This window comes from Pogoniulus pusillus, chromosome 27 (assembly GCF_015220805.1).
Source record: "Pogoniulus pusillus isolate bPogPus1 chromosome 27, bPogPus1.pri, whole genome shotgun sequence".
NCBI lineage: Eukaryota > Metazoa > Chordata > Aves > Piciformes > Lybiidae > Pogoniulus > Pogoniulus pusillus.
The window spans coordinates 14,876,327-14,903,330 of record NC_087290.1 but is presented as its reverse complement, the minus strand read 5'-3'; the positions used below and the strand labels follow the sequence as shown (position 1 = coordinate 14,903,330).

Below are 27,004 nucleotides of genomic sequence, written 5' to 3'. Positions count from 1 at the left end.
TGCAGTGCATTCAAACCTGGTCATGGTGGGTGTGGATGAAAAGCACTTGCTCATCCTGTTCATAGGAAGAGCTTGGATACCAGGCTCAGAAGCAGCTTTCTGCATTAAGGAGCCCTTGGTGGGTAGGCTATCACAGGCAGCAGGAATATCCTTCTTTCCCATAAATGGAAGGACAAAGGAGGATGAAGCACAATGCACTATGGTTTGGAAAAAACCTTACAAGATTAAAAGGAAGGGCATGAAAATGAATTGCAGGACAAGTACTAAATGAAAAGCCATTCAGTTGTCTAAATGTATCACAGACTAGAAAAAAGTAGGACATAATCAAATCCCTCTGCTTGTGGAGTCTGCCAAAGAGCAAGGAAATAACTTTCCTATCTTGGCATCTGCACACTTTGATGGCTGTATCATGTACAGCATTTAGTATTATACCCAGGATGTACACTGAAGTGCTGCTCAGGTTACTAAGTCTTAGTTAGAGTAAGTTCTGAAATGCCAGAAAAAACACTAGCAGTGGAACCTCAGTTTGGCTCTCTGGGGACTATGGAAGAAAGCAAAAAGTCTCTCACTTTGAGGTGGGGCTTCTTGTCTTTTTCCTTTAGGAGAACATCAAAATAGCTTTGGGGTTTTACATGGGAGGTGGAACTTGAACGGCAGCTAAAATTTGCTTCAGGTCAGCTCAGTCCTGAAGCAGTCAAATGTTTTGCTTTTGTGAATCAGCTAGGGATACTTCAACATTAAGCTGTGGCACTGGATGTTGCCATCTTGCCATAAAGGAGTTTGGCCCTCAGGCTGAATGATCTTTTACTGGGTTGCATCACCTTTGATGTAGTACTAATTTGCCTCTAGTCCAGCTGTGAAATGCATCCCAGCACCTCCCTGATGTGAACTGCTTCCTCATTCAAGAGCAATAGGCAAAAGGCAGGTCAGTTGCAACAGTGAGTGGAACAATGCACTTAGCTGCTTTCTTCTGGACAGACAAGGCCTATGTACACATCATCTGTGACATACTCTGAGCAGAGCTGGGATGTGCTACAGGCTTCAACATACGTAAGGCTATCAGGAGACAAAGTTTTTGCTGGGGTGGGCTAAAAATTATACTAAGTTCATAGTAGTCCTACTGAAACACCAGAAAATCTGCTTTCCATCACTGATGCTGGGAAAGCCATGATTCTCTTGGCAGGTGGCAATCAACCATTTGGATTAAATAGGTTTCCTTTGGACTGTGCTTTGCACCACTACATTTGCTGGTGCTGCAGTGTGTTTGTGTCAGTGCAATGGCACACTGAGGAACAAGTCAGATGTGAGATGTGGAGGGGACCATCTCAGAAGTGAAGATACCCATCAGGGGAAATGGGGCTGCATGTCACTGGTCAGACCATTCACCACTCTTCCACTTGGGAAACAAGCGGTGGGAGCCAGGCATGTCCCTACTTGCATTGTGCTTTCAGAGCAGAACTGCCTCTCTGCCTTATGGAAACAAGTTATCCCATAGATGTTTTATATCTCTCTAAAGTGGCTTCTGCAGCTGTCTTAGGCATTGGAGCAATATATTCAAGAGTAGCACTGACTGCTTATAATGCTTGAGAAAGGGTTACTAGGGGAAAAAAACCCACAAGAGCACCACTGCTGAACTCTTATGGAATTTCCATGCTGATAACTTGTCATAAGCATTGGTAAATTTGTCTTTTGAGTTGCTTGCCCTGTTTCTGAGGAATCGTACCTCTTTTAGCCCAGATTACACTTGTGTAACTCCTGTGAAGAGTGGGGGACATAAAACAAACTGCACTTCATATCAGTGCTGAGAGCTGCTCACTGTCTGTAAAGGAGCTTCAGAAACCTTGGGAACATCTTGCATTCCCTGGGGGTACACTGGCTTGGGCACTTGTATGGGAGAACGAGCTTCTGGTGGGTGGTAGCTACCTACTGGCTTGGTCCTTGTTTGTGCTGCTGTCCTGCAGAGGGAAGGTTGGTGAAGCAGGAGGGATGCAGGGCTGCTCTTGGTACTAGAGGGACATAGAGCATCTTAAAGGATCTACACTCTAGAGCTGCTTACTTCCTAGCTAAATCTGAGCCTCATATTAAGACCTGCTAATTAATGACAGCCGAAGACCCATTATAAGTGTGGTTACACCTGGTAAGGTTACCCACATTAATAGGTGGTCTTTGTTTGCCTCTTTTACAATACTTATACATCTACTTCTATGACTTCTTGTTGCAAAAGGAGGTAAAACTTGGTTTTCAGAGGAATGCTTTGTCAACAGCACATGTTCAGGCTTCCTACTACTGGGTCCAGTGGTTCTGATTTGTGTCTAGAACAGTGCCACCAGAGGGCTGGGAAACCAGCTAGAAATTGCTTCCAGCTCTCCCCTGCAATGAAGGGAAGGGCCTTGCCTCAGTGCTGGTTTTGGCATGCATATGGCTTCGTTACCAGTGATCTGGCTGCCCTTTTTGGTAAGTGAAGCTTGGGATCTGCTGAGATTCCAAGTCTCTCTCATAGGCAGATGTGGGAGGAGACCTGGCATTTAGAGCTGCTGCAGGCAAGGACTTACCTTCCTCATCTCCTCCACCAGAATTGTAGATGTTAAAACAGCAGTTGGCTTAATTTTTGTTATCAGTATGGCTGCCTGGCTAACAGATTAAAGCTCAGGGAGAAAACAGGTTTCCTGTAGTGTTGTTGGAGTATCTACAATTGTACAAATTAAACATGCCTTTTATCCCATCAGCTGGAGGGGGGGGTGGCAGAGGATGAAATCACACAGGCTTCAATTTTCTCTATTATTTACTAAAGGCCATAGTTGACAATTCTCACAAAGAGCAGTGATGTGAAACCAACAGGCTTGCTAGCATAAATAAATATTTCTTGCTGTGAATAATGGCTCTTGAAGTAATCCTATGCTTCTGAAAGGCAAGTATTTTTTCAATTAGTAGCAGTGCTTCCCATTTGCTAGTTCCTGAAATGGTAGATATCTCTGAACACAGCTGTGGAATGTGAAAACATCCAGGAGAATCTCTGAGGCTGGGGGGTTTTTAACAGAAAATATGAGGCATTCAGAGTTCTGATATATGAATGTTGAACAGAGAAAAGATGAACACTTGAGGGCATAAAATGAAAGATGATCACTGAAAGTATGCATGTGTCTTCCATCACTGAAAAGTATCTTTAATGACCTGAAATGAAATGCTTTCTACAGCTCCTTAAGTTTACTTACATACACAGTTTGATTTTTCAGTTTCTATATATATCTGCACTCAAAGCATAACAAACACATATATTCAAAACAAAATGCCCTGAGCCTTCCAAAGCATCTTAAGACTGTGGTTGGCCAATTGCAAGTAAAGCTGAAACTGAGCTGGTCTTAGTATTTTGCCAGACATCTATGAAATCCTTGAATCACTACCACAGTGCCCAAATGAGATGCAGTGCTTGGGGCTGAAGTTCATCTGGCTGATTGTTTCCAAATTTGAAGGCAAATTGCATGGTTCACACACACACTCTCTCTCAATTTCATTGTGCATAGAGTTTGAACTGCCTTTGTGTTGGTTTTCTTTGAGACCTCCATGGGTCACAATGCTAAACTGAAGAGGAGTATCATGTAATGAACTCAAGACTTGTTCTACTTCAGACTGTGCTCCTTTTCCACATACTTTCAGCTAACTGGAGTGACCAAACAGCACTAATTGCCTTCCTGTACCACAGGAAAACGATTTGAGATGTTTAGACATAGAAAAGTCGTGAGGAAGTATTGCTAGAAGCAAGATGGTATTTTTTTTCCTGCTTTTTTAACATCTAGGGCAGGCATCATGCTTTGGAAAGGAGATTATTGCTTTGTGTAATTCAGTGAAATAGATGCTATAAGAGGATTTCATCAAAGGGGTTAGATGTCTTCACTCCCAGAGTCATTTCTGGTTACTTTATTGTCAACAGAAAGCAACAGGCACCTTTGCAAAGCTACTTCCCTCTTCCTGGGACAGGCATCAAGTAAGGTGAGGGATGCTGTGAGGACTGCCCTTTGCCATTACTGGCTTCAAAAGAAACTAACAGTTAATCTATTCAGATTCTGTGGGAGACAGTGTTGAAAACTCTGCTGAAATCCAGGTAGACAACTACTAAATACTCCAGGCTCTTCATTCTGCTGGTAGTAATGAAGGTGCTGCAGCAGCAGAAGGTGCCCTGAAGCGTAGCAGTTCTTGCGTTCATACCTAACAACCATCCAGCAGCAAGGTGGGTGGTGAGCCTCTCTGGATGTTGGCACTGCTCCTCAGTTCTCACCTAGTCTCTGCATTTCATTTGACTTACAAAGCTGCTCCTCTGTCTTCCATTTTTTGTTTTCTCTCCCATGCACAAAAGATCTCCTATAATACTCACTGCTTCCTCCAGAAGGGATGAACCAAGACGTGTGTGGCTGATGAGGGGGCTGGAGGGCAAGTTTTATGAGAGGCTGAGGGAGCTGGGGCTGTTCATCCTAGAGAAGATGAGACTTAGAGGGGACCTTATCATTCTCTACAACTATCTGAAGGGAGGTTGCAGTCAGGCGGGGGTCAGGCTCTTCTCCCAGGCAACCAGTGACCGGACAAGAAGGCATGGTCTAAAGTTACACCAGGGGAGGTTTAGTTTGGATACTGAGAAGCACTTCCTCATGGAAAGGGTGATGAGGCACTGGAATGGACTGCCCAGGGAGGTGGTGGAGTCACCATCCCTGGAGGTCTTTAAGACAAGCCTGGATGTGGCACTTGGTGGCATGGGTTAGCTGATGTTGTGGTGCCAGCTTGTAGGCTGGACTTGATCTCTGTGCTCTTTTCCGGCCTCAATCATTCTGTGTGCTGCTTCCCTTAACCTCACCAGAGGTTGAACCTCCTCCAACTGCAGAACAGTCTAGTTAGGAGAGTGGAATCTGTTTCACCACTTGAATTTTGATCTTCAAACCTGAGGTTCAGCCTGGAAATGGTTATTCACTCCCAGCTAAACTGGGGTTCTATTTACTTCCACACAACATGTTTCTGGAAATCTTTCAGTTCTGGAAATGGTTATTAATGGCTTATGGAAAAAACCAAAAGCTGTATTTCTGGAAATGACTATTTCATTTATCAGAGAAATTACCTTCTGCTTTCATGTTTCAGTATTAAGAGGGCTAGTCTTCTGAGTCAGAGCTTGAGGGGAAAAAAGTGGTACTTACTGCGTGAGAGTGTAGTAGATTTTCATGTTGGCTGGAACAGTCATTGTGTTTCCTTTATTCTTTCTGTGCATGATTCCCCCTGCCTTCATTTGAATTCCTGTGGCTTTTCTAGCAGTATGAAATCTAAAACTATTTGTTTTAAAATACATTTCTGAAGATATTTTTTTAAAAAGTCACAAACCAGATTTTAACCATTAACAAAACTACCAACAATCAAAAAGAAAAACAAAGGTGAAGCTGCTGTGCTTTAACCTGGTACTCTGCCTTTCTGCTGTAGAGCCACAGTGTGTTTCCCTGCATATAACCATCCAAGCAGTAAATCATTTTAAACTTTGTTTATTTGTAGTTAGAAGAAGGGTGTTCCCCACACTGCATCACTGGAAAAGGACAACATGCTAGAAGAGATGTTAGAAAGACAATTCACAAGAGATAGGGACCTGCTGGAGAAAAGTCCAGCAGAGAGCCATGAGGATGAGTGGGGGACTTGAGCATTTCCCCTATGGAGAGAGACTGAAAGCTCTGGGGCTGTTTAGTCTGGAGAGGAGAAGACTGAGAGGAGATCTGAGCAATGTGTACAAATATCTGAGGGGTGGGTGCCAAGTGGATAGGGACAATTTCTTTTCACTGGTCAGCAGCAATAAGACAAGGAACAATGGATACAAACTGGAGCATAGAAGATTTCACCTCAACATGAGGAAAAAAACTTGTTTACAATGAAGGTGACAGAGCCTGGAACAGGCTGCCCAGAGAGGTTGTGGTGTCTCCTCCGGAGACTTTCAAAACTTGCCTGGATGAGTTTTGTGTGAACTACCCTAGGGAATCCTGCCTTGGCAGGGGGGTCGGACTCAATGATCTCTGGAGGTCCCTTCCGACCTCTAATACTCTGTAATTCTATGCAGAAATGTCTCTTCTATCCTTTGTCCCTGCCTTTCCCATGTAAAAAGCCATAGGAGAAATTGAGGTGTGTTGAGATGCAGACAGAGGGCCCTGGACAATTTCAGCAGAGTGCAAGAGGCAAGAAACAACTTCTCTTTGGTGGCTACCTGAGCTAGATTGCCAGCTTTCCAAACACACATGCCTTGACGCCAGCGCTGGGGCTGTCGCTGGTTTATTACCTTTAAGTTGTCTCACAGTTGTGTCTAGGTACTCGTCTGCTGGCACACCACATGTCCTCTGGCTGCAGTCGGATCTTGGTGCGTGGCTCAGTGACCGTGTACAAGCCCTGCTGAGCAGCGTTTCTGGAATCCCAGGGAAAGAAAAGCAGCGCTCGCTTAGTGTCATTGGGCTGAAGTATTTCGCTTGGTCTGGCTTGGTTTGAGTGATAATTTATGAAGTATGGAAATTGCTCAGAATCATTCTGACTGCCAGCTGCTGGGCTAGTCTCTGTGTTCTTCCTTACTCCTTCGTTTGCATGTGTGTGCATGCTTTGTATTGTGGGTCAGCTGCGTGCTCCCTATTTGATGACAGACACTCAGGCTTCTTGCTCAGTGATGAGTCTGGCTTTCAGGTGTGCACCTTAATATTAGATCATCATCATTCAGGATGAATAATTCAACAATAGCTAGCTAGCACAGGCACACACTCTAACACACTCCTGCTGAGCTGAGTCCACTGTAATCTTGCAGCACTTCCACATAAAAAATTGGAAGCCAGTTACTCACAAAAATAACCCTCACCTCTCCAGCTCTGCTACCATCACCATTTTGTTGTGCTCACATAATATGAGAGATGAGAATTTGGCAGGTGGTGCCAAGATGAGATTTTTGCCCAGAGATTTCCATTCTTTGGTGTGATTATACAGTCACCCACAGTCTCGCTACCATCAGCAGCTATTATGCAGCAGCTGCATAATCAGGCATTTATGGGTAGAGGTGGGGAGGAAAAAGCCACACATTTGTCCCCCGTGTTCCCTAATAGTGGAGGATGAAACAAGCAGAAAAAGCATTGTGTGATTTTTGATGTGCAGATGTTGGCCAGTGAATACTGGCTGCTTTTCAATCACAATTTCTTTAGAACTCAGGTGGAACTATGCTGGAGATGAGCTGTTAGCATCAGACAGATAAAAGGTGTGGGGTTCAGCAGCTCCCTATGACTCATCACTCTTCAGAGATGGGGAAATAGGGAATGCGATAGAAAATAACTTGCCTCCTTTATCTGTGTGTGATTGACTACAACCCATACCACCAATCAACACAGAATACAGCTAATGACTCTTTAATTAATTTACTCTAATTTTTAAGCAGCACACTGCAATTACTTTTCCACATTTTGCTATGTGGCAGTAATGATCTCTAACAGAAAAAGACAACCTGTGTGGCAGGTGTCAGCTCTCAGAGCAGCATCACTTTGCCTGTAAGGAATTGCTGTAATACAGAATTCAGCTGAGAGATATGATTAGCTGGTAACTACAACTCCTGTAACTACTAAGGCTCCTTTGTGCACAAACTACTCAACTATGTAGTGGAATATCAGTCCCTCAGAGAGGAAAAACTGTAGTTAAACCTCATGCCATTTGAGATTTGAGCCCAGCAGCCATTGCTCTGCCATGTGAGCACATGAACTGCTGTGCAAACACCTTTCTATTGCAGCTTTTAACGCTTACAGTATGTGGTTATGCCCCCACAGTGGAGTCTGAGTAGAAGTTACCAAAACATATAAACACCAGGGAACAGCCTATTTGGGACTAAAGTGAGGTAGCATATTTCAGAGATAAGCACTCTTACAGCTTTTTTTACTCTGCTGTCTCTCATTATGAGTGGTTTCCACCACCCACTCATAAAATGGTATAGGTTGGAAGGGACCTTGAAGATCATCTGGTTCCAATCCCCCTGCAATGGGCAGGGGCACCTTCTGCTAGACCAGGTTGCTCAAGCCCTCATCAAACCTGGTCTTGCACACTTCCAGCAAGGAGCATCCACAACCTCCTTGAGCAACCTGTTCCAGTGTCTCACCACCCTTACTATGAAGAATTTCTTCCTAATATCCAGTCTAAATTTCCCCTTCTCAAGCTTTAATCCATTCCCTCTTGTCCTATCACTAGAAGCCCTTGTAAAAATGTCCCTTCCAGACTTTCTTGTAAGCCACTTTCAGGTATTGGAATGATGACAAAAGGTCTCCTCAGTGCCTTCTTTTGTCCAGGCTGAACAGCCCCAACTCTCAGCCTGTTCTCATAAGGGAGGTGCTCCAGCCTTCCGATGATCTTTGCGGCCCTCCTCTGGACCTCCATGGATCCAGAAGGTCCATGTCTGCCTTATACTGGGGGCATCAGAACTAAATGCAGTACTCGAGGTGAGATCTCATGAGATCAGGGTAAAGGGGCAGAATCCCCTCCCATGCCCTGCTTCATTCATAACACTTCTTTTGATGCATCCCAAGTCATGGTTACCTTCTGTGCTGCAAGTGCACCTTGTTGGTTGTCATGGGGTGAGTTGAATCTGCTGCTGATATTCAATCCCATGTGTTGCTGTCATGTCAGCTTCAGAATGGAATTGCTGGCTGGACCAAAATACCATGGGGATTGTAGTTTGGACTGTAACATGAGAAGTTTCCTCCTCCAGTTGCTGCTTCTGGTTTCCAGTTTGGGGTGTTGGTCCTTTCTACTGGGCTGGCTGTGGGTCAGGCAGTGGGGAGGAGGTCACTGGCTTCTGCTTCTCCTTTTTGCTGCACTTCTCTGCAAACAGGCTCAGGTAACTGTGCTTTGTATTCTTACCAGTAAAACTCTTGATCTCAATCCATTTTCTTTTTTTTGGGGTGTTATTTTCCCTCCTGTCTGTGTGGGGAGGGAGGAGGATTTGTGAGAATGGCAACCCAGGACACTGTTTCATGTTGAGTTTTTCCATCAACTCACCCCTTTGATGCTGCCCTGTACTGCTATGCACTGTTACGCCGATGAACCTAATTTCTCTGATGTTTAAAGTTCTGCTTTAGGGTTGTGTTATCACCTAACATGGAACCAACATTAGCAGCATTTCTAATCATGTTTGTGACATTTGTTGTATTCCTGTCAGTATTTTAAACTGGTTTTATCTCTTTCATAAAATCATGGAATGCTTTAGGTTGGAAGGGACCTCAAAGATCCTCTAGTTCCAACCCTCTGCCATAGGCAGGGACACCTCCCACTAGAACAGGTCGTTCAAGGCTTCATCCAACCTAGTCTTTAGCATTTCTGATTTCCAAGAAATTTTTTCTAGTGGATTTCACTGTCTATTCAGAGGCATGATTTTTTTTCTGCAGTGAAGAGACTTTCTTCACAGTTATGGCTGCAAATGTCTGTACGTGTACTTGTGACAGTGTTGGTCATTTAACTTCTCCACAGCTTTTAAAGTTCTTGAACACTGTTTGCTGATGGACACTGGCTGAATGAACATTAAAACGACTCCAGTATCTCTCATAGGTCAACACTTTTTGATTTATTTTGCTTATGAGCCTTGAACAGCCATATATCTCTCCTCTTCCTAGTGATGAACAAACCAGCTGTGTCTAATTGCTGGCCTCTTCTTGAACTGTGCAGTGGTACATCATTATAAACCCAAGGTCATACAAACATGTTCTATCACTTTCCTGATCAAAAGGCCTAATTGCTTGCTTGCAGTCATCTTTGTCATGATCTAACCAGGGAGAAGTGACAACAAAAGTAATGATGTGGTAGAACCTTGACCTCAGCTCTTGCTGCAAATAATTGTCTGATATTGTTACCATTTATGGTCATGCACTCATCATTACCATATAAGCTTCTGATGAATTTATTACTCTTTGATATTCCACAGTCTACCATTACTTCATGTACAAATGTCAGCTTGCTCTCGAAGTTTTCCAGCAGAAAAGGGTTGTTGAATATGGCTGATCATTTAATAATGCTTAGAATAATACACTGGTATGTACATGACAGAATGGTTCAGGGTGAAGGGGACCTCAAAGATCATTCACTTCCAACCCCCTGCTACGTTCTTCCTAACATCTAGTTTAAATCTCCCCTCTGCCAGTTTAAACCCATTACTCCTTGTTCTGTCATTACAGGACCTTATAAATAGTCCCTCCCCAGCCCTCCTGCAGCCTGCTTCAGATACTAGAAGGCCACTCCAAGGTCTCCTCAAAGCCTTCTCTTCTCCAGGCTGAAGAGCCCAAACTTTTGGAGCTTTTCCTCATAGGAGATGTCCTCCAACCCTCTGACCATCTTTGTGACCTTCCTGCGGACTCGTTCCAACAGTTCAGCTCCACTACCTGCTTGCTGCTCCTTGAGGTAAGGAGCAATTTGTTTCTTGATATCCAAAATATACTTCAGAGACAGTTTTTCATTATGATTTCTGCTAGAAACACTAAGTGTACATAGATTGTTATTTTGCAGATGCTGTCCATTATTTTCTTTCCTTTTTCCCTCCCTCTTTTCACAAAAGAGCTTGCTTTCAGTTCAAAAATCTCCTGCTACAGCAGGGCCTGCCTGATCGTCAACTCTTGCTCCTTAACACCTCCCCTTTTATTTCTTCTGCCACTTATGCTATCTTAGAATGGTTCAGGTTGGAAGGCACCTGAAAGATCATCTAATTCCAACCCCCTGCCATGGGCAGGGACACCTCCCATTAGAACAAGTCACTCCGAGCCTCATCCAACCTGGCCGTGAATACCTCCAGGGAGGGAGCATCCACAACCTCCCTGGGTAACCTGTGCCAATGTCTCACCACCCTCACTGTAAAGAACTTCTTCCCAACATCTAGTTTAAATCTCCCCTCTGCCAGTTTAATCCTACTACTTATCTGATGTTGCTTATTTTCTGTTGTTTGCTTCTCCATCTGCCTTATTTGGTCTCTAGAAAACAAAAAGCAATGACTTGAATTTTATCAGTGCAAAAATAATGTTGGTCCCTGCCAGTTAAAGCTTTATGTGGCTGTGACTGCACAGCCCAGTACAAGGTGCAGGAGCTACTTGCTGCTCCACCACCTTTGTCTTTTCTACTCTAGATCCAGATACTCTTAAACATACTGGGGACAACTAGGCTGAATTTCAGTGACTTTTGTACTTGCAGATCTAAATCAGGGGTGGTTGTGAACACCTGCCTTAGCTTCTGAAATGCCAATGTGAAAGTGGTATCCAGCCTGGCCACCTCTGCTATGCCATGGAGAGAAACGAGCAAACTGCACAAATGTGTGTGGATATGAGTGAAGCTCAGCTCAACTTGCAAAGTGGCTGGGCCTGTTTCAGAGTTTCTCAGTGATGCTTCAGGGTCTAAGTGAGAAGCTTTAGAATAACCCTGCTATTTTATTTCTTAGTGCACATATACAAGGTGTGCATTTGCTATTACAACTACTACTGAGCATCTGGCACCTAAGAGGAAGTAAGCAGCAGGAGTTCTGTAAGTATTATAATAAATACAAAGTCTTTCAAAATTAAATGGTTTCTGCTGTGACAGATGATGGAATTGGTTGCTAAAATCTCAGATGTCACACTCATTCCTGTGTGTGATGCTATAATATTGTGACATTACATGGTGCAATCATGAGCTTAATTGGACTCCTGATTTCAAATGAATTTTGCACTCCTACCTGCTACTTCAGTAGTAGTATTCTGGTTTGTTATAATGTAGATTAGGTAATGATCTCACTGCAAAACAGTCTACTTAAAATACAGCAGAAACTTTAAATGTGGCAGACATCCAGAACTGGTTTCCAGTATTTTAACTAGCTCTCATTTCTCAGCCTGAAGAGCTCATTTAGCAATAGTCTTCAGATAACTTTTTAAATACTCATTTTTTGTTCCAACTGTTATTTTCTGACACTTTGTTGCCACACTTAAGTTGTGTTAGATCACTTCAACCATACAGCTCATTTAAAAGATTATTCTGAAGCCAACAAATACCCCAGTTTGGATGGAAAGGCTGACAACCACCATGAATTGGGAATATCAATCAGCCTACATCCAATTACTCTGCAGCTAACAGGAACGTAGAGAAATACATGTTGCAATATGGAGCCTACTATTTGCAGATCAAAAGGAAAAGGAGAATCAGGCATGAGGTGAACAGTATGCATTACATATGAGTCAGCAAAAGATGAAGTGTCTGTCAGTGTACACAGACATGGTCTCTATTTAATTGGCATGGACAGAAACCTTGCATATTGGCTTCACTTTACATGCTAACAGTGAACTTCTAAACACAAGAAAGAAAGCTCTCAGTAGCTTATGTGTCTTGGATGATTCAAATGCAGATGATAGAACTCAAAGCTCAATCTTCCATTTATTTGCATTATTATAGGACTGTGGCAAGTAAACAACACTCAGAGCATTGCAGATTTTTGAGATGTTTGGTTCCGAGCCCACTGACTGCTGGTGGTGTTGGTCTCCTGCTCTGACGTCAAACGGGAAGCCAGACAGGAGAAGGGATATGCAATGCAAAATGATTTCCAGCATCTGGCTCTTCTAGGAGCAGAAAGTCATCTCCTCAGCTGTGTCTTTTTTCTTTTCTTTTTAAAAAAGCCATTTCTATTTTTACAGCTATGCAGGGATATTTAGAACAAAATAGCTTCAACAACATCTGCTACTCTAAGCCAATATATTTCGAAGGGGAAGCACACAGGTAGATGCTGCCTGGCACATCTAAAGTCTACTACAAGAGAGAATCTCCAGATGATGTTAATTCTCAGTTCTTTGCTAAAAGCACTATGTGAGTATGCTATTTCTTTCCAACCTAAATATGTGTGTGTGTATATATGTGTGTGTGTGCTTTGATATGCCATATTTAGTCTGAGCATGTAAGAATTCAGGTAGGGACTGTAGAGAAAAACTAGGCTTTACCCTGAGATCACAGTATCACAGTATCATGCCATCCTGCTTCTGCTTAATGGAGTGATTTTGCAAATATAAATTCAAGGCCCTTATTTTAGAGACTCATTTCACTTAAAAAGGAAAGAGACAGATTTTGTTCATTCCACTACTGTAAATATCTTGTACCAAGAGCAGTCTAGGTTGCTGGTGGACTGCAGCTATGTTCACACTGCACAGCCACCCCAGTTCAGTGCTACTGTGCTGTGCTAGGTGACACAGGCAAGACTGAGTGCATAGCTCTTAGCAATTGCCTAATCACACTACCTGCTGAATGTGGACATTTTGCTCCAGTGGCAGTCTGTATCCTGTGTCAAAATTTGATTTCAAAGGGAATTCTTTCACACAGCCTTTTTAGCCACCAGCAAAGCATTTATGCCCTGTGTTTGTTGCACAGCTGCTGTGGACAGCCTCAGTTTATCTGCTGGCTTCTAAATTGCCAATATTTTTATAGTTTGCTTTTTTTTTCCTCTTTTTTGCTGATAAGTGCTTTGGTAAGTCATTTGAAGAGGTGTCATGCAGCAGGTTAAAAACTGGTCTGTTTCTTGTTTGAAAGACAATGTGACTCAGAGAAATCTACAGCAAAACCAGACTGCAACACTTTCTAAGGGGAAGTAAATCAGATTTGACTTTGTCTTACCCACTCCAACTGCACAACTTACTCTGCTGGGCTGACACTTCTCCTGCCAACCTGCAGGTTTCCAAGACTCAGAACCATGTAGCATAACATGTATGATCACACATGTTGCCTCTGTGTGCTGTCAGGCAGAAAGGCAGGGAACAGAGTGGCAAAAGTGACTTCAAGGCAGTATTCCCTGTGATTTGAATCCTTGACAGAGATGGGAAGGGGCTTAATCTCCCTAGAGCAAGACAAAAAGATTATGTTCCAGTCTCAAATCTGGAGCATGATGCAACCACAGAGTTTTTCTGGATTCTCTGCCTGGCTGCCCTGGTCCACACTTCCTCTTATGTGATTTTCCTTGCTATTCTGACCTTTTCTAGTCACTATTAGTTATTCCCATGATCGTGAGAATAATTTGTTTTTTTCAGTAGTCAAGGTTCTGAACTTGCAATTTACAGTATTTTATTGGCTACCTGGCTTGTACTCTGTTGAGCAGTACTAATCATTTGCCTGCTGCTTGTTGCTTTTGATCTCCAGCTGTTAAAAAGCTTGCTCAGGCTAACCAGACCACAGATTCTTACATGGATCAGTAAGCACAAAAGGGCCCAGCTCATGCATCTCAGCCACGACCTGGAAGAACCACTGCAAGGCAAGCCACAAATGCTTAATCCCATTCACTTGCAGTCTGTGATGGTGTTTCAGTTGTAGAATGTACATCCACCAGGACCTTCAGCCCACACAGGCCTTTGGACAGCCCTCAGATGGTTTCCATACTGAAGAAGAAATCAACATTATTTGAGCCATTATGAAGCAATATTATTCCACACTGGGGGTTGATGTTTCTGGGATCACTAGTTGCACAACACCGTGAGGTCGCTGTAGAACAGCCAGCAGCATCCCAGACTCCTTTAGTTATAATCCTACAGCTACACATGGTCCTCTTTGTCTGAAGTAAATAATGAAGTGAAAATAGAATGACAGAATCATAGAATGGCTGGAGTTGAAAGGGGTATTAAAGATCATCTAGTTCCAACCCCCCTGCCATGGGCAGGTACACCTCCTGCTAGGTTAGGTTGCTCAAAGCCTCATGCAGGCTTCCTGGGCAACCCCTTCTGGCGTTTCACCACCCTCACAGTAAAAAGCTTCCTCATGTCTAACGTAAATCTGCCTTACTCTAATTAAAAACCAGTGCCCCTTGTCCTATCACTATCTGCACTTAAAGTCTCTCTCCAGCTTTCTTCAGGTACTGGAAGACTGCTGTAAGGTCGCTCTGGAGACTTCTCTCTCCCAATCTGAAAATACCTCAGCCTGTTTTCATAGAGTTGCTCCAGCCCTCTGATCATCTTTGTGGCCCTCCTCTGGAGCCTCTCCAGCTGAGCCATGACCTTCTTGTCCTGGGGGCTCCAGAGGTGGATGCAGTACTCCAAGCAGGGTCTCATAGATTACAGAGAGAGCTGCTACAATAAAACACTTCTTGGAGATGGTTCTACCTACTCTACAGTATGACTTGCTTGACTTTTCTCTCTGACATATCTGTTTCAGTACTTTTAATTGGCAATTCCTCATATTTAAACTAGAGCAAGGGAAGAAATGATAACATAAAAAGCCACTTAGCTATTTTTTTTTCATCCAGGAAGATTCCAAACTGATTTATTAAACTGTAGGTAAATCTTGTCTTCTTTTCTGGGAGAGCTTCTTATCCTGACAATTCTCTGCAATAAGGATACCTAAAGTCTTCAGTGCTGCTCAGCTTTTTGATGTGCAAAAATCACTTTCCTTTTACCACCAGGTAGTGTCTTCTGCAATGGGTGTGGGCTTTAATGACATTAGAATAAATGTAATAGTGGAAGCTAACCACTTCTACACTGTCAGCATGAAGACTTGTGAACTGGTTTGGAAAATGCTTGCAAGAGTATTTAAATTTGCATGTCCTGGGATACATGCATATCTCACAGGATTCAAGAAAAAATAGATCAAAAAGCTCAGCTGTAAACAGGAGTAATTCTTATATGATACCTCTATAGAAGTGTGTCTGTGAGGTGCCAAGGAAAAATGCTTATTTTCTCTACAGAGTTTAAAAGCCAGGATAAGTTAAGGACACGCTGAAACTGCCAACACAAACTGAGAAGCTGGGTCTATAGACTGGAAAGCTGCTGTTAACAAGCCAGCTAGAGGCTGGTGTTAGTGTCTAGAATAATAACAAAATCAGGTATACCATCAAAAAAAAAATTAGGCAGTTTCCAAACCAGTGGTGGGAACTATAAACCCAGTAGCTCTGTAACACCAACAGCACAATTAGATTTTGAGAAGACAAATACAGACTGAAGAAGACCCAGACTCTCTACAGCAAAATTACCATATTTTCACATCTATGACCTGCAAATCAGCTAAGAGAGAAATAAACAAACACCCAGACAACCTCCTCTGTTGCAGGACACAGTTTGAGGGAGCCGTTTGCTCAGTGACACCTTTCACTTGCTGAACACCTCACCTGTGACCACCAGAGCCTACTATAATTCTCTTGGTATTTTTCATCTATGAAACACAGAGTGAACCATCTCTGCACTTAGACAAGGGTTTGAAACTTTGCAGGTTATAAGCATGAAAATATGGGATCTTATGTAATGTTTCCATAAGGGCTAAATACAATTTCTCTAGGAAGCATCTACTTATTTCTTCCACTGAGCAATGAAAGGACTGGGAAAAAGAAGAAAAGGTTATGGGAGCTGAGGGGAGTACGACAGCACTGGGGAAGGGGTAAGGGTTACTGGAGTGAATTATCAATGCTCATCTCCTTTAAGCACAGGAAATGAAGCATATGGGATATGCTCACCTGATCCTAACATACATTCTCCGCTTTATGCTTAAACCCACACAAGAAACAGAATAACAAAAGTCAGTGATGGAAAGTGACCAAGAATCCCTCAAGAGTCAATGAGGAGTTTCCTGCAATTTGTAATGGCATCATAGAATAATCAAATATTATAATCAGGTGAACAGTGTGCACACACACATGCAGATACATATCTATCTACAGCTGCAGTTGTCATGTTGTTGTAGAAACCCACACATGCATGGCTTAAGCTGGAATACAATTACTGTATAAATGTTGGTCTGACTCTGTATGGCAATTCTGACTGAAGCCTGGGAAATCATTGCAGAAAAAAATCTGAAGGAATTAGAACAAAATAGGAGAGAATATGAAACAAAAGTGAAAATCTGAGTGCTTACAACTAAGCAAAAGCAAGTCTCTGTCTTAAGTAGTGATGTTACACTCTTCTGCTTAGACAAAGCCTGCTAGAATGGGCCTTAAGTCTGTTATGCATTGGGCATACAGTATCAGCTACCAGGCAAATGACCTCTTTCACTCATTCTTGCCCATGGGTCAAACCATCACTACCTTTTCAGCTGTGAAATATCTGCTGCAGCCCTTTGTGCTCCAGATTTACACTTAAAATGAAAGGGAAAGTTAGGAAATAAAAGGTCTACTGCTATCATCATCCCATCTGCAACACCGTTCTACCTAAAGCCTTCAGACCGAGGTCAGTGTTGTCACTTTACATGCTCTGCAGCTTCAGGAGCTGCTATCATCTGTTTCACCCTACTTGTTCTTAGATCACTTTGTCAAAACTCATCACTCAGCCTTCTGGAAGAATTCTAAAGTACAGAGGTAACTCCAAACCATCCCTGCTCCCTTCCAAATCTTTATGTTCTCTTGCCAAGAAAAAAGTCCCTGCCTCTCATCGCCCTTTTCAGAACATTGCTTTATTCAGTTCTCTTCCTTTGCTTCCAATTTCTTTGGTTAAAAAACCAAACAACACAAAATCATGAAATACAGTTTTGTTCCATGGCTATCACTGTTATTTCTTCTATTACTATTGCATGTTCTGCCTGCTCTGGGGCTTTTTTATTTTTTGGGGGAGGTTGTATTGTTTTTGTACCATCTAACTTTACAGTAGCCTACTTGTGTCACTCTGACAAATGAGATCAAGCTGTGCTTTTTTGGCTGTGCATATAAAAAACCTAACCTGGTTTTTATGTTTCTCATACCACAAATAATGTGAATTTGCAGCATCTTGCATTGAAGCTATTTCAGTGTTGCTATTCATATAACCTTTTAAAACCAGACCAACAGCTACATAGAGCAGGTAGTCTCTGACACCAGATTAAAATTCATTTTGTAATGAAACGTAGAACAAAGATTTATATTTCATTTGTACCACAAAGTAGTAAAACTAGCACTGAAACCTGGCAGCATCTATTCCTCTAAGAACAGCATTAAAGGATGATGGAATGTATTTCAGAGTAAAACCAAATCTCTCCTAAAAAGAAATTCCCTAAGTCAGTTTATAGTATAAACAATGATGTGGTAAAATGGTGCTGTTCAGCCTGGGTTTGAAGGTACTTCAAATACAGGCAATTGTTCCCACTACAAAACAACAGTCAAAAAAGGTACCATAATATGTCTTCACTTACCAGGCAGATGTACTCTGAAAAGACATCAGGGGTGGGCTTAAAGCATCTCCTTTTAAAGTATGTACTGTCTGGGACGGTTGAGGCTGTGGCTGAGTTTGAGGCTGTGTCTCTGGCTGAGGCTGTGTCTGGCTTGGATCCTGAGGAGGGTTAATCCATCGACTCTGTCCCTGCGTCATCCACTTTCCCTGGATTCCCCACCGTGCCAGGTAAAACTTGCAAATATCATAGTTCATTGAAGAGTAATATAAAAGGTCCAGTACCAGCAAGATCACCACAAAAAAGCCATAGATCCACACTCCTAATAGTGCACTGTAGTTGCTGTGAGAGACAAAAAGAGGAAACAAAATTACCTCATGTAGCAATAATGTTCATTGATAGTTTAATCACAGTAGCTGACTTCATTATATGAATAGAACACATAAGCAGATGAAACAAAAGGTTTTGTTCTAATGTATGCAGCCTTAAAAACTGGTTTAATATAAATAGGGCCATAGGCATGATGTGAGAGCTGTCAAAAACTGGAGCCCCTCCCCCCCCATCTTACAAACATTTTTATTTCTCCCTCTGTTCTGTGTATTTGTATCAGCATGTAAATAGTAAATATGCTGTACAACCAGCTTCAATGCTTGAAGTGAGGCCCCTGATACACATGTGGTTGATAGCCTGCATGGCTTGCTCTGCAAACTCTCACTCCCTGTCACCCTGCTGAAAGTGGCAGGGCATTTATGAGAGCAAGGGTCAGGCATATGAAAATATGCTGTAATAACTGAAGCAGAGTAGTGCCTATGCTACTGAAGGCTTTCATTGCTGACATGCATGATAAACCATGTTAAATGTACTGGGATTTGCTTGCCTTTAATAATTATTGCTGGATACAGAACATACTGGGGGAAGCACAGGCTTTCAAGAGCAACTGCTCAGGATCCCTGAGTTTGATGACAATAAACCTAGGAAGGAGGCCTATTGACAAGATGATGTTATACAACACATTCCACAGGAAGGAAAACCTGTCCTACATCTACAGGTAGATGTTGGTGTGATTACCCTGTGTGTGTGTAGCAAAAGGCCATGAACATTATCAGCTGCTGACATAGTGCATGACAGGCAACTACAGATATTAGAAAGGAGGGGCAGGAAGGAAGGTGGAAAGGAGGAAAAAAATGTAAGAGGTCAAGAACGTGGAGTTCATAAAGGGGAAGAAGTGCTAAAGCTCTGCTGGAGATGCAGTATTGAAAGAAAAATGACTCTCAGGTGTAAACGCAGTTTGGACTTGAAACTGTGAATGGGGAGGGTGAGGTCAGAACAGAGAAAGAAAGAGATGAGATTGTCAGGTATAAAGAAGGCTAATCTAGCTGGATGAGCTGGTGTGGAACTGTGTATATCAGAGACTGAAAACAAGGGCAAGCAGAAAGGACACTGGTAAGAAATATCAGGCAGAAGGCAGTCTTGGAGAAAAATAATAACAAACAGGTGAGCAACTCACTTCTACATGAACCTGAACTTAGAGGAATAACTCAACCATGATCTCTGCTACAGATAATTCAGACCAAGATTTGAGGAGACTGTATTTTAACAGAACACTGCTCAAAATCCACCTGTAAAGTTACAGTAAGTTCTACATCTGTACAAGGTTTAAACTTCTCTGGGCAGAGCTGTATAAGAGCTTGTTAAGGAAGATGACAGCTTACTGACTTCATGAGCTGGCTGCTGCTGGACACAGCTGAACACTCAGTAGTTAAGAGCTGCCATCAGTATTCCAGCACCATGGTCTCCTAGCAGCCGTGCTTCCATGGGAATGAACAACAACTCACCAATGGACTTCTGCACTACAGAAGAAAACACTAAAATCCCTGATGTGAACAAGAAATCAAAGGACTTCAATTACAGTTGTCTTCAATCTGCCTCTTTGTTGTCCTAGGGGGGCTGAATACCAGAATAAAATGGCAGAGGAAAGCAGATAGATCAGAATTCAACCTTGTGAGTTTGCATCAGCACCAAAAGAAATCACAGCAAATGTCAAGCTGGAGACAGAGCACAAGTAAAGATTTTGTCACCGTAATCAGGAACAGAAATCTAGTTGCTCCTTATTGGTTCTTCAGAAAACCAAAAACAGTTGTTGACTTTTATCTTAGAGGACAGGCCCCAGAAGTACATGGAAGTGTCCAAGGACACAGGCAAGATGACCACCCAGCATTGGCATACAAACAAGCCAGTTCTGTTCCCCAAGGTCAGAGACTGCAAGAGATTCATATTCAAAACATCAGAGCAAAAAACAGTGCATTTGTGCTGATGTGGGGAAAGTCAGCTCCCTTCTCCCCTGCTGAACGACTTGGATTCATTATTTCTGACACACATTTAAACATAGCTTGGATCAGATTGAGGTCAAGGGAGAGACTTTTGTAACCTTCACATGTAACTTTACACTTGTTACATTTATACACAACTTTTACACACACCCTCTTCCAGCAGCGTTTACAGCCCATGTCAAAGCAGAGAACACACCACTAAAATAGCCTTTCTTTTAGGAGTTCTGTACCAGAAAAGGAAAAAAACCATCCTTTTAATCATGTTTTTCTGTATGTGCAATTATTCCAATTGCCTCCATCATTAAGTACACCTCAGATGATGTTATTAGCCCAGGAACAGTTTGGTGAAGAGCACTTTAAAACTCATTTACTTACTTATGCATATATCCATCTGTGTTCCCTGTTAAGTTCATCTGCATAACAGTCTGAAATTCTGTCTCATTGCAGCAGTATTTAAACACTGTGTTGTTATGGTGACAGCAAAAGATGTAAGATTTATTGTCAGAAAGACGAGGGCAATGAAAACCAAAGTGGTAGCGACCTTTGTAGTCTGTATATGGCTCGCAGACTCGAAAGTGTGCGGACAACACTGCAAAACAAAGAACAACATTGGCTTTGTGAGTCACTTGTATGTTATGAACTGCAATCTTTCAGTGCTTAAGCTTAAACAATGGCTGCTCCATTTCTGAAAAGCAGAAATAGATCAGGACTTCCACCATCATAGTGTTTAGATCTAGAAGATTACAATATTTCACCTCTTGTCCTATTTCAGCTTTTACTGTTACTATATTTCTGCTTTAAAGGGAAGAGAAGAAGCACCAAAAAACCCCAAACAAACCTTGAGGGAAAGGCTTTCGTACTGCTGTTCTAAATATATGATTATCCATAAACACCAAACAATGTTCACATTTCATTCTCCTGGAATAACTCCATGACAGCAAAATGCCTGTGCAAAAGCTGGGACAAAAGTTTGAGGGCACTTGATTTACAGCCAGCATTCTTGACAGAAAAAGCTTTTCTCCACTGCAGAGGTCATTCTTTGACAAGGACTATTGTGCCAGAGACAGTAACTATAAAACAGTCTAGCACATCTGAGCAACTTTGAATGTGTAAATAGACAGAACTAACTCTAATAGAGCTGCACCTGGGAGTTCTCACACTTCACCTTTATTAAGTTCTCATGTAAAGTGCTTATTGCATCTCTAAGAACAGTTTTTACATCACAAAGATTTCACCAGCACTTCTCTTGGATAAAAAAAACCAAATGTTCTCCACACATATATCCTTCAGCTGCAAGCTTGAGGCTGATTGTTGTGTGGTGAGATGCACACTGTGGTTATACTGACATGGTAATACCATGGGCAGACACAAGTTCTCTGCCTGTGCTCTAAGCCTACTAATTGCAAACAGCTCTGAACTAGAAGCTGTGCAATCATTTTGAGCTTCCCTGAGCAATCATGCAGAGGAACGGGGTACAGATCCCCTCCAGTAAGGTCATAAGCAACTCCATGTAATTTCCTGGTTGGTATGAAAAGTCTGGAAGGAGATAATATCTGGTTCCAAATACTGCCAACATGTTAAATCATTTTTTTCTGTATGTTTATGTGGAACCTCCTGTGTTGCAGTTTGTGTCCCTTGTCCTTTCAATGGACAGGGCTGCTGAGAGCCTGCAGCCCAGAATCAGGTCAGGATAGTAGCACAACTCTGTGGCACATCAGCCACTTCTCAGTTCTATATCAACAGGCAGCTTGCCAAGGTTGTGCTCTGTCCAGTCACAATTTTAGTTTGAACTACATCTCATTTATTTTTTTTTTGAAAAGTTAAATGCAGAAAATAATGGAATAGAAGAAATTAAGTAACTAAGCATAACTTTGAATCTGATTTCTAATAGGAACAGAAGCATGATTTCATTTGCTTATATACATTTTTCCAGCACCAGCTAAGACTTCCCCAGGCTGTTCTGCCTGGTCTTCAGCTTTCAGTGGAGGGCATAAAGGTCTCTTACAGGTCCAGCACACACAGGGATGATCTGGGGTAAGTCAAATGGCATTAGATGCACACGGGCAGGCACTTAGAGAGGTTTCTAAGTGTTTTGTGAACGTTTGATATCTGCTTGCAGGGATGCATTACATGCATTACAGTGGGTGTAGCTCCATTAGTCAGCACTACTGAAAAAGAAGGTGAGTCTATGCTCAGTCTCAAAGAACAGAAGTAAACCTTACTGTTTAGCATAGGTGAAAGGGCAACCTTCAGAGCATAGCACTGCACTGTCAGTAGTGATCTTTCTCCACAGTATTATTTACAGTAGCCAGCACAAGAACACCTACCTAATCATCCTGTGATAAGTGGCCAGCTTCAAATGAAGATACATGCTGTATTAAATAAACCCCCAAACTGCAATAAACTCTCTAGGAAGAAAAATGTCTTTTCATTCTCTAGGGATTTCTTACATCCCAAACACTGGTGTTTGGCTTTTTATCTCCCCATATAGTCCCATATTCTCCCCATGCAGCTGAAGGATGATCTTCACTGAATCTACACATTTCTCATCAGAATCAGATGGCTTAATGTATGTACCACTTCAGCTGCAGCTGTGGGGAAAAATATAACTGATCTGATCAGTTTGACAGTTCTCACTTTTTAGCCATCTTGACATTTCTTCTTAACAGAAATATCTGCACCTTGATCACATCAACAGCTCCTAGGAAACAGTTTTTTCCTTTGTGATACCTGCAAAGCCTTGGAGTGCAACAAAAATGTCATTTATCATGCACTGTCAGCAGAGCCCTCTTTTATTTATTTCCAAATGCAGGTATCACACCTTTCATGGCTAAAGATATATTACCTTATTTTCCTCTTTTAAAAATGACATTATTATGACAACTTTGATGTTAGTAATTTTTGAAGCCTCCAGTAGAGTTGGTGGGGTCAAGTTTAGGATGTTTTAATGGAAGATATTTATTGCTAGGAGTAGCTTTGCAAGTAAACAGGATAGCAAAAATGTCACTTTTCATGTTACTGCTACAACTTAGCTTAGGTGAATTACACCTGTGTTAATCTGCCACAGTGAACAGCAGCTCTGCAAGGTTATACCTGACTTGTATGTGTATTTACTGCATGTTAAATAATGAAATCTAGATCTTTATGTTTCTCAGGCTGTCTACACTTTGTACACTTCTGGAATTATCCAGTGCCCCTAGAGACACTGCATTGTGAGAATGCTCTAGAAGGCTACATGACCCTAAATTTAGCTTGCTCGTGGAAACCACTGCAAAGTGGTTTACTGAACAGCAGATGTGGAAGTGTCCCCTCATCCTCAGACAGACACTTCCTTTGCCCATTTTAGAAGGAAAACAAGTCACAAACTTCTACAGAGCTGGAAGGTGGGGGGAGAGAGAATGACTACAGAGTGAAGACATCATCAGGTCAGAGGAGGAGTGATGTCTGCAACAAAATGCAATCCTAGGCAAATCCTTAAAGAGTAAAAAGTGTGTCAGTGATGAAAATAAATGCACCAATAAGTGCATCCATGATGGTTGAGTTACAGTCTGAATCCGGCAGTCAGTGTGAGGTGGGTTAACCCCGGCTGGCAGCTAAGCACCACACAGCTGCTTCCTCACTCCCCCACCCAGTGGGATGGGTGACAGAAACAGAAGGTCAAAGTGAGAAAATTCATGAGTTGAGATAAATGTCTTATAATAAATAAGAAAAACCTACCCTAAACCAAAAGGCCACCCCACAAGTGTTGCTAGAGCACTCACTCACTGCTGTCAAGCCTGATGCCCAGCCAGTCACCAAGCAATTTTTGGATAAGCTCCCACCTCAGTTTTATTGCTGAGCATGCTGTTGAATGGAACACAGACTATCACTTTGGCCAGTTTGGGTCTGCTGTTCCAGATGTGTTCTCTGCCATGCTCTTGCCCACCTCACTCTCCTTGCTTGGATGCATAACGAGAAACAAAAGTGGCTTTGACTCTACGGGCTGCTCAGCTTAGCCTGATTGATCTGCCTTAAATAGTAAAGGTCCAGTGTACAGAATCATGGAATGGTAGGGATTGAAGGGACCTCTGGAGATCATCTTGTCCAACCTCCCTTGTAGAGCAGGTTGAACAGTAACATGTCCAGGTAGGTTCTGAAAGTCTCTAGAGAAGGAGAACCCACAGCCTCTCTTGTCAGCCTGGTCCAGTGCTCTGTCACCATCAAAGTAAAGGAGTTTCTCCTTAGGAATAAATATGTTCTAGTTTGTGCCCACTGCCCCTTGTCTTATCACTGGGCACCAATGGAGAGTCCAGCCCCATGATCTTCACTTTTACATATTGATAAGTATTGACAAGATCCCTTCTCAGTCTTCTCTTCTCCATGCTAAAGAGCCCTACACCTCTCAGCCTCTCCTCATCAGGGAGATACTCCAGTCCCCTAAACAATTTTGTGGCCCTCTGTTGGACTCTTCTCCAGTAGTTCTCCATCTCTCCTGATCTGGGGAGTCCAGAACTGGACACAATACTCCAGATGAAACCTCTCTAGGACAGAGCAGAGGGGAAGAAGAACTTCCCTTGACCTGCTGGTCACACTCTTCTTAATACACCCCAGGACCCTTCTTGGCCAAAAAGCACATTACTGGCTCACGGTGAACTTGTTCACCAGCACTCTGAGGTACATCAAACCATCTCTTTCCTGTGTTCACAGTCACAGATCTGTGTAATACCAATTAAATTTCCAATTTAGCTACTAAATCTTTAAAGCTGCAAGGCTTTCAGGATGGCTGGGCTTTAGAAGCTTCCCATATGGGCCCACAGGAATATTCACACGTATGCATAGTACTTAGCACAATGCCAATCATTTGAGAACTTCTGACAGTTTTTGTTCTATGGACATTCATCTCCTACTGCACCAAAAATTACTGTCACGTGCAAACAATGCCAATCTTTTGCCATGCTGCCATCTCCAATTTTATGACTATGTTTTAAAGCAACAAATTACCGTAAGAACAAACATTGCTGCACAGCAAATCTAAGAGCCAGTGCTCAGAAAGGGTGTTCTTGTGGCGTGACTGTAAGCTGTTGCTCCCTTTATTATGCATTCCTTGCATGGGTAGTACAACTAGCAAGTGTTCACAACTCTAAAATTGCATGCCATTGTCATCTTGAGAGCACAGGAATAAAATCAGTCTGAAGCTTTTGTATTCTCAATCCAACTCGATCTTGTTTTAAAACGGAGCCATAGCCTACCTACTCTGAACCAAAGCCTTCCCTTTCAGTGTTATTTCTCCCTGTTCTGAGAGCATTCTGCTCACTGCAACTCCTTCCTAATCACAGAGCAAAAGCTGCCAGACTCCATCCTCATTCTGAATCTTGACCTCAGTACCTGACCAAACCCTGCTCCACTGACATGTTGCTGCTTTTCTCCTTTGCTGCCACAAGGAAGGCTCTGAGAACAGCTGCTCTGGGAACCTTTACTTCTTGTCTATTCTACCTGTGGAGCCAGTGACAGTTGTGTTTCAAATTGCCAAGTGCAGTTCTCAACAACACAGGCAGATTTCAGAAATCTAATGCCAAGAAGTCCAATGGCATTCTGGCCTGGATCAGGAACAGTGTGGCCAGCAGGACCAGGGAAGTCATTCTGCCCTGTACTCAGCCCTGAAAGGCCACATCTTGAGTGCTGTGTCCAGTTCTGGGCCACTCAGTTTAAGAAAGATGTTGAGGTGCTTGAATGTGTCCAGAGAAGGGCAGCAAGGCTGGTGAGGGGGCTGGAGCACAGCCCTGTGAGGAGAGGCTGGGGGAGCTGGGGGTGTGCAGCCTGCAGAAGAGGAAGCTCAGGAGAGACCTTATTGCCCTCTATAGCTACCTGAAGGAAGGTCGTAGCCAGCTGGGGTAGGTCTCTTCTCCCAGGCACCCAGTGACAGAACAAGAGAACACAGCCTCAAGCTGTGCCAGAGCAGGTTTAGGTTAGGAAGAAGTCCCTGGCAGAAAGAGTGATTGGCATTGGAACGGGCTGCGTGGGGAGGTGGTGGAGTCACCATCCCTGGTGGTGTTTAAAAGGAGACTGGATGAGGCACTTAGTGCCATGGTTTAGTTCATTAGAAGGTGTTAGGTGATAGGTTGGACTCGATCTCGAAGGTCTTTTCCAACCTGGTTAACTCTATGATTCTGTGACTGTTACCTTCATATATCAAAGACTTGAAAGATATGCACAGTTTTAGAGACAGAAGTCTGTAAATCTGAGGAACTCAAAAGGAGACTCATCATTAGATGTTCATTTCGTTATTGACTGCACTCCTGTGTGAGTAGCAGCTTTTTTTTCTCTTTGCCTGTCATTCTCACTGCATAACTCCAGTAGTTTTCCCTTACAGAAGCTGGCCTGTCTTAGAAAAATAAATTCAATTTGGTCTGACTGCAAGATAATAAATAATTAATTTCTTCCTGTAAAATGCTTGTGAGTTAGGGAGGAATTAAACCCACTCCCATGGATGCCAGTAGTAGAATTCCCTGAGGAGCAGGGCTAAGCTGGCATGAAAGGCTGGTGATGATTTCTAATAAGGCTCATACTCTATGTGCTAGTAATGGATGTCAGGTAATAAAATACTGGGAGCCAAAGAGCAATGAGAAGATAAA

At 42.7% G+C, this 27,004-nt stretch overlaps 1 protein-coding gene across 7 annotated transcripts in view; it reads right to left on the bottom strand.

Annotated features, from left to right (window-relative positions):
- SHISAL1 (shisa like 1) overlaps positions 1–27,004 on the bottom strand; it is a 73,470-nt gene that overhangs the window by 7,565 nt on the left and 38,901 nt on the right. For 3 of the 7 annotated variants that reach the window (XM_064166673.1, XM_064166672.1, XM_064166671.1), the window contains exons 3-5: positions 20,769–20,982; positions 18,088–18,405; positions 14,625–15,068 (exon numbers count right to left, since the gene is read on the bottom strand). In XM_064166673.1, the coding sequence (XP_064022743.1) occupies positions 15,047–15,068; positions 18,088–18,405; positions 20,769–20,982 (554 nt within the window). In that variant the 3' untranslated portion in view covers positions 14,625–15,046. Of the gene's footprint in view, positions 1–12,382; positions 14,385–14,539; positions 14,558–14,624; positions 15,069–16,634; positions 16,781–18,087; positions 18,406–20,768; positions 20,983–27,004 lie in introns of those variants that run through there. The other 4 variants (XM_064166674.1, XM_064166677.1, XM_064166676.1 and 1 more) reach the window with 4 other exon arrangements.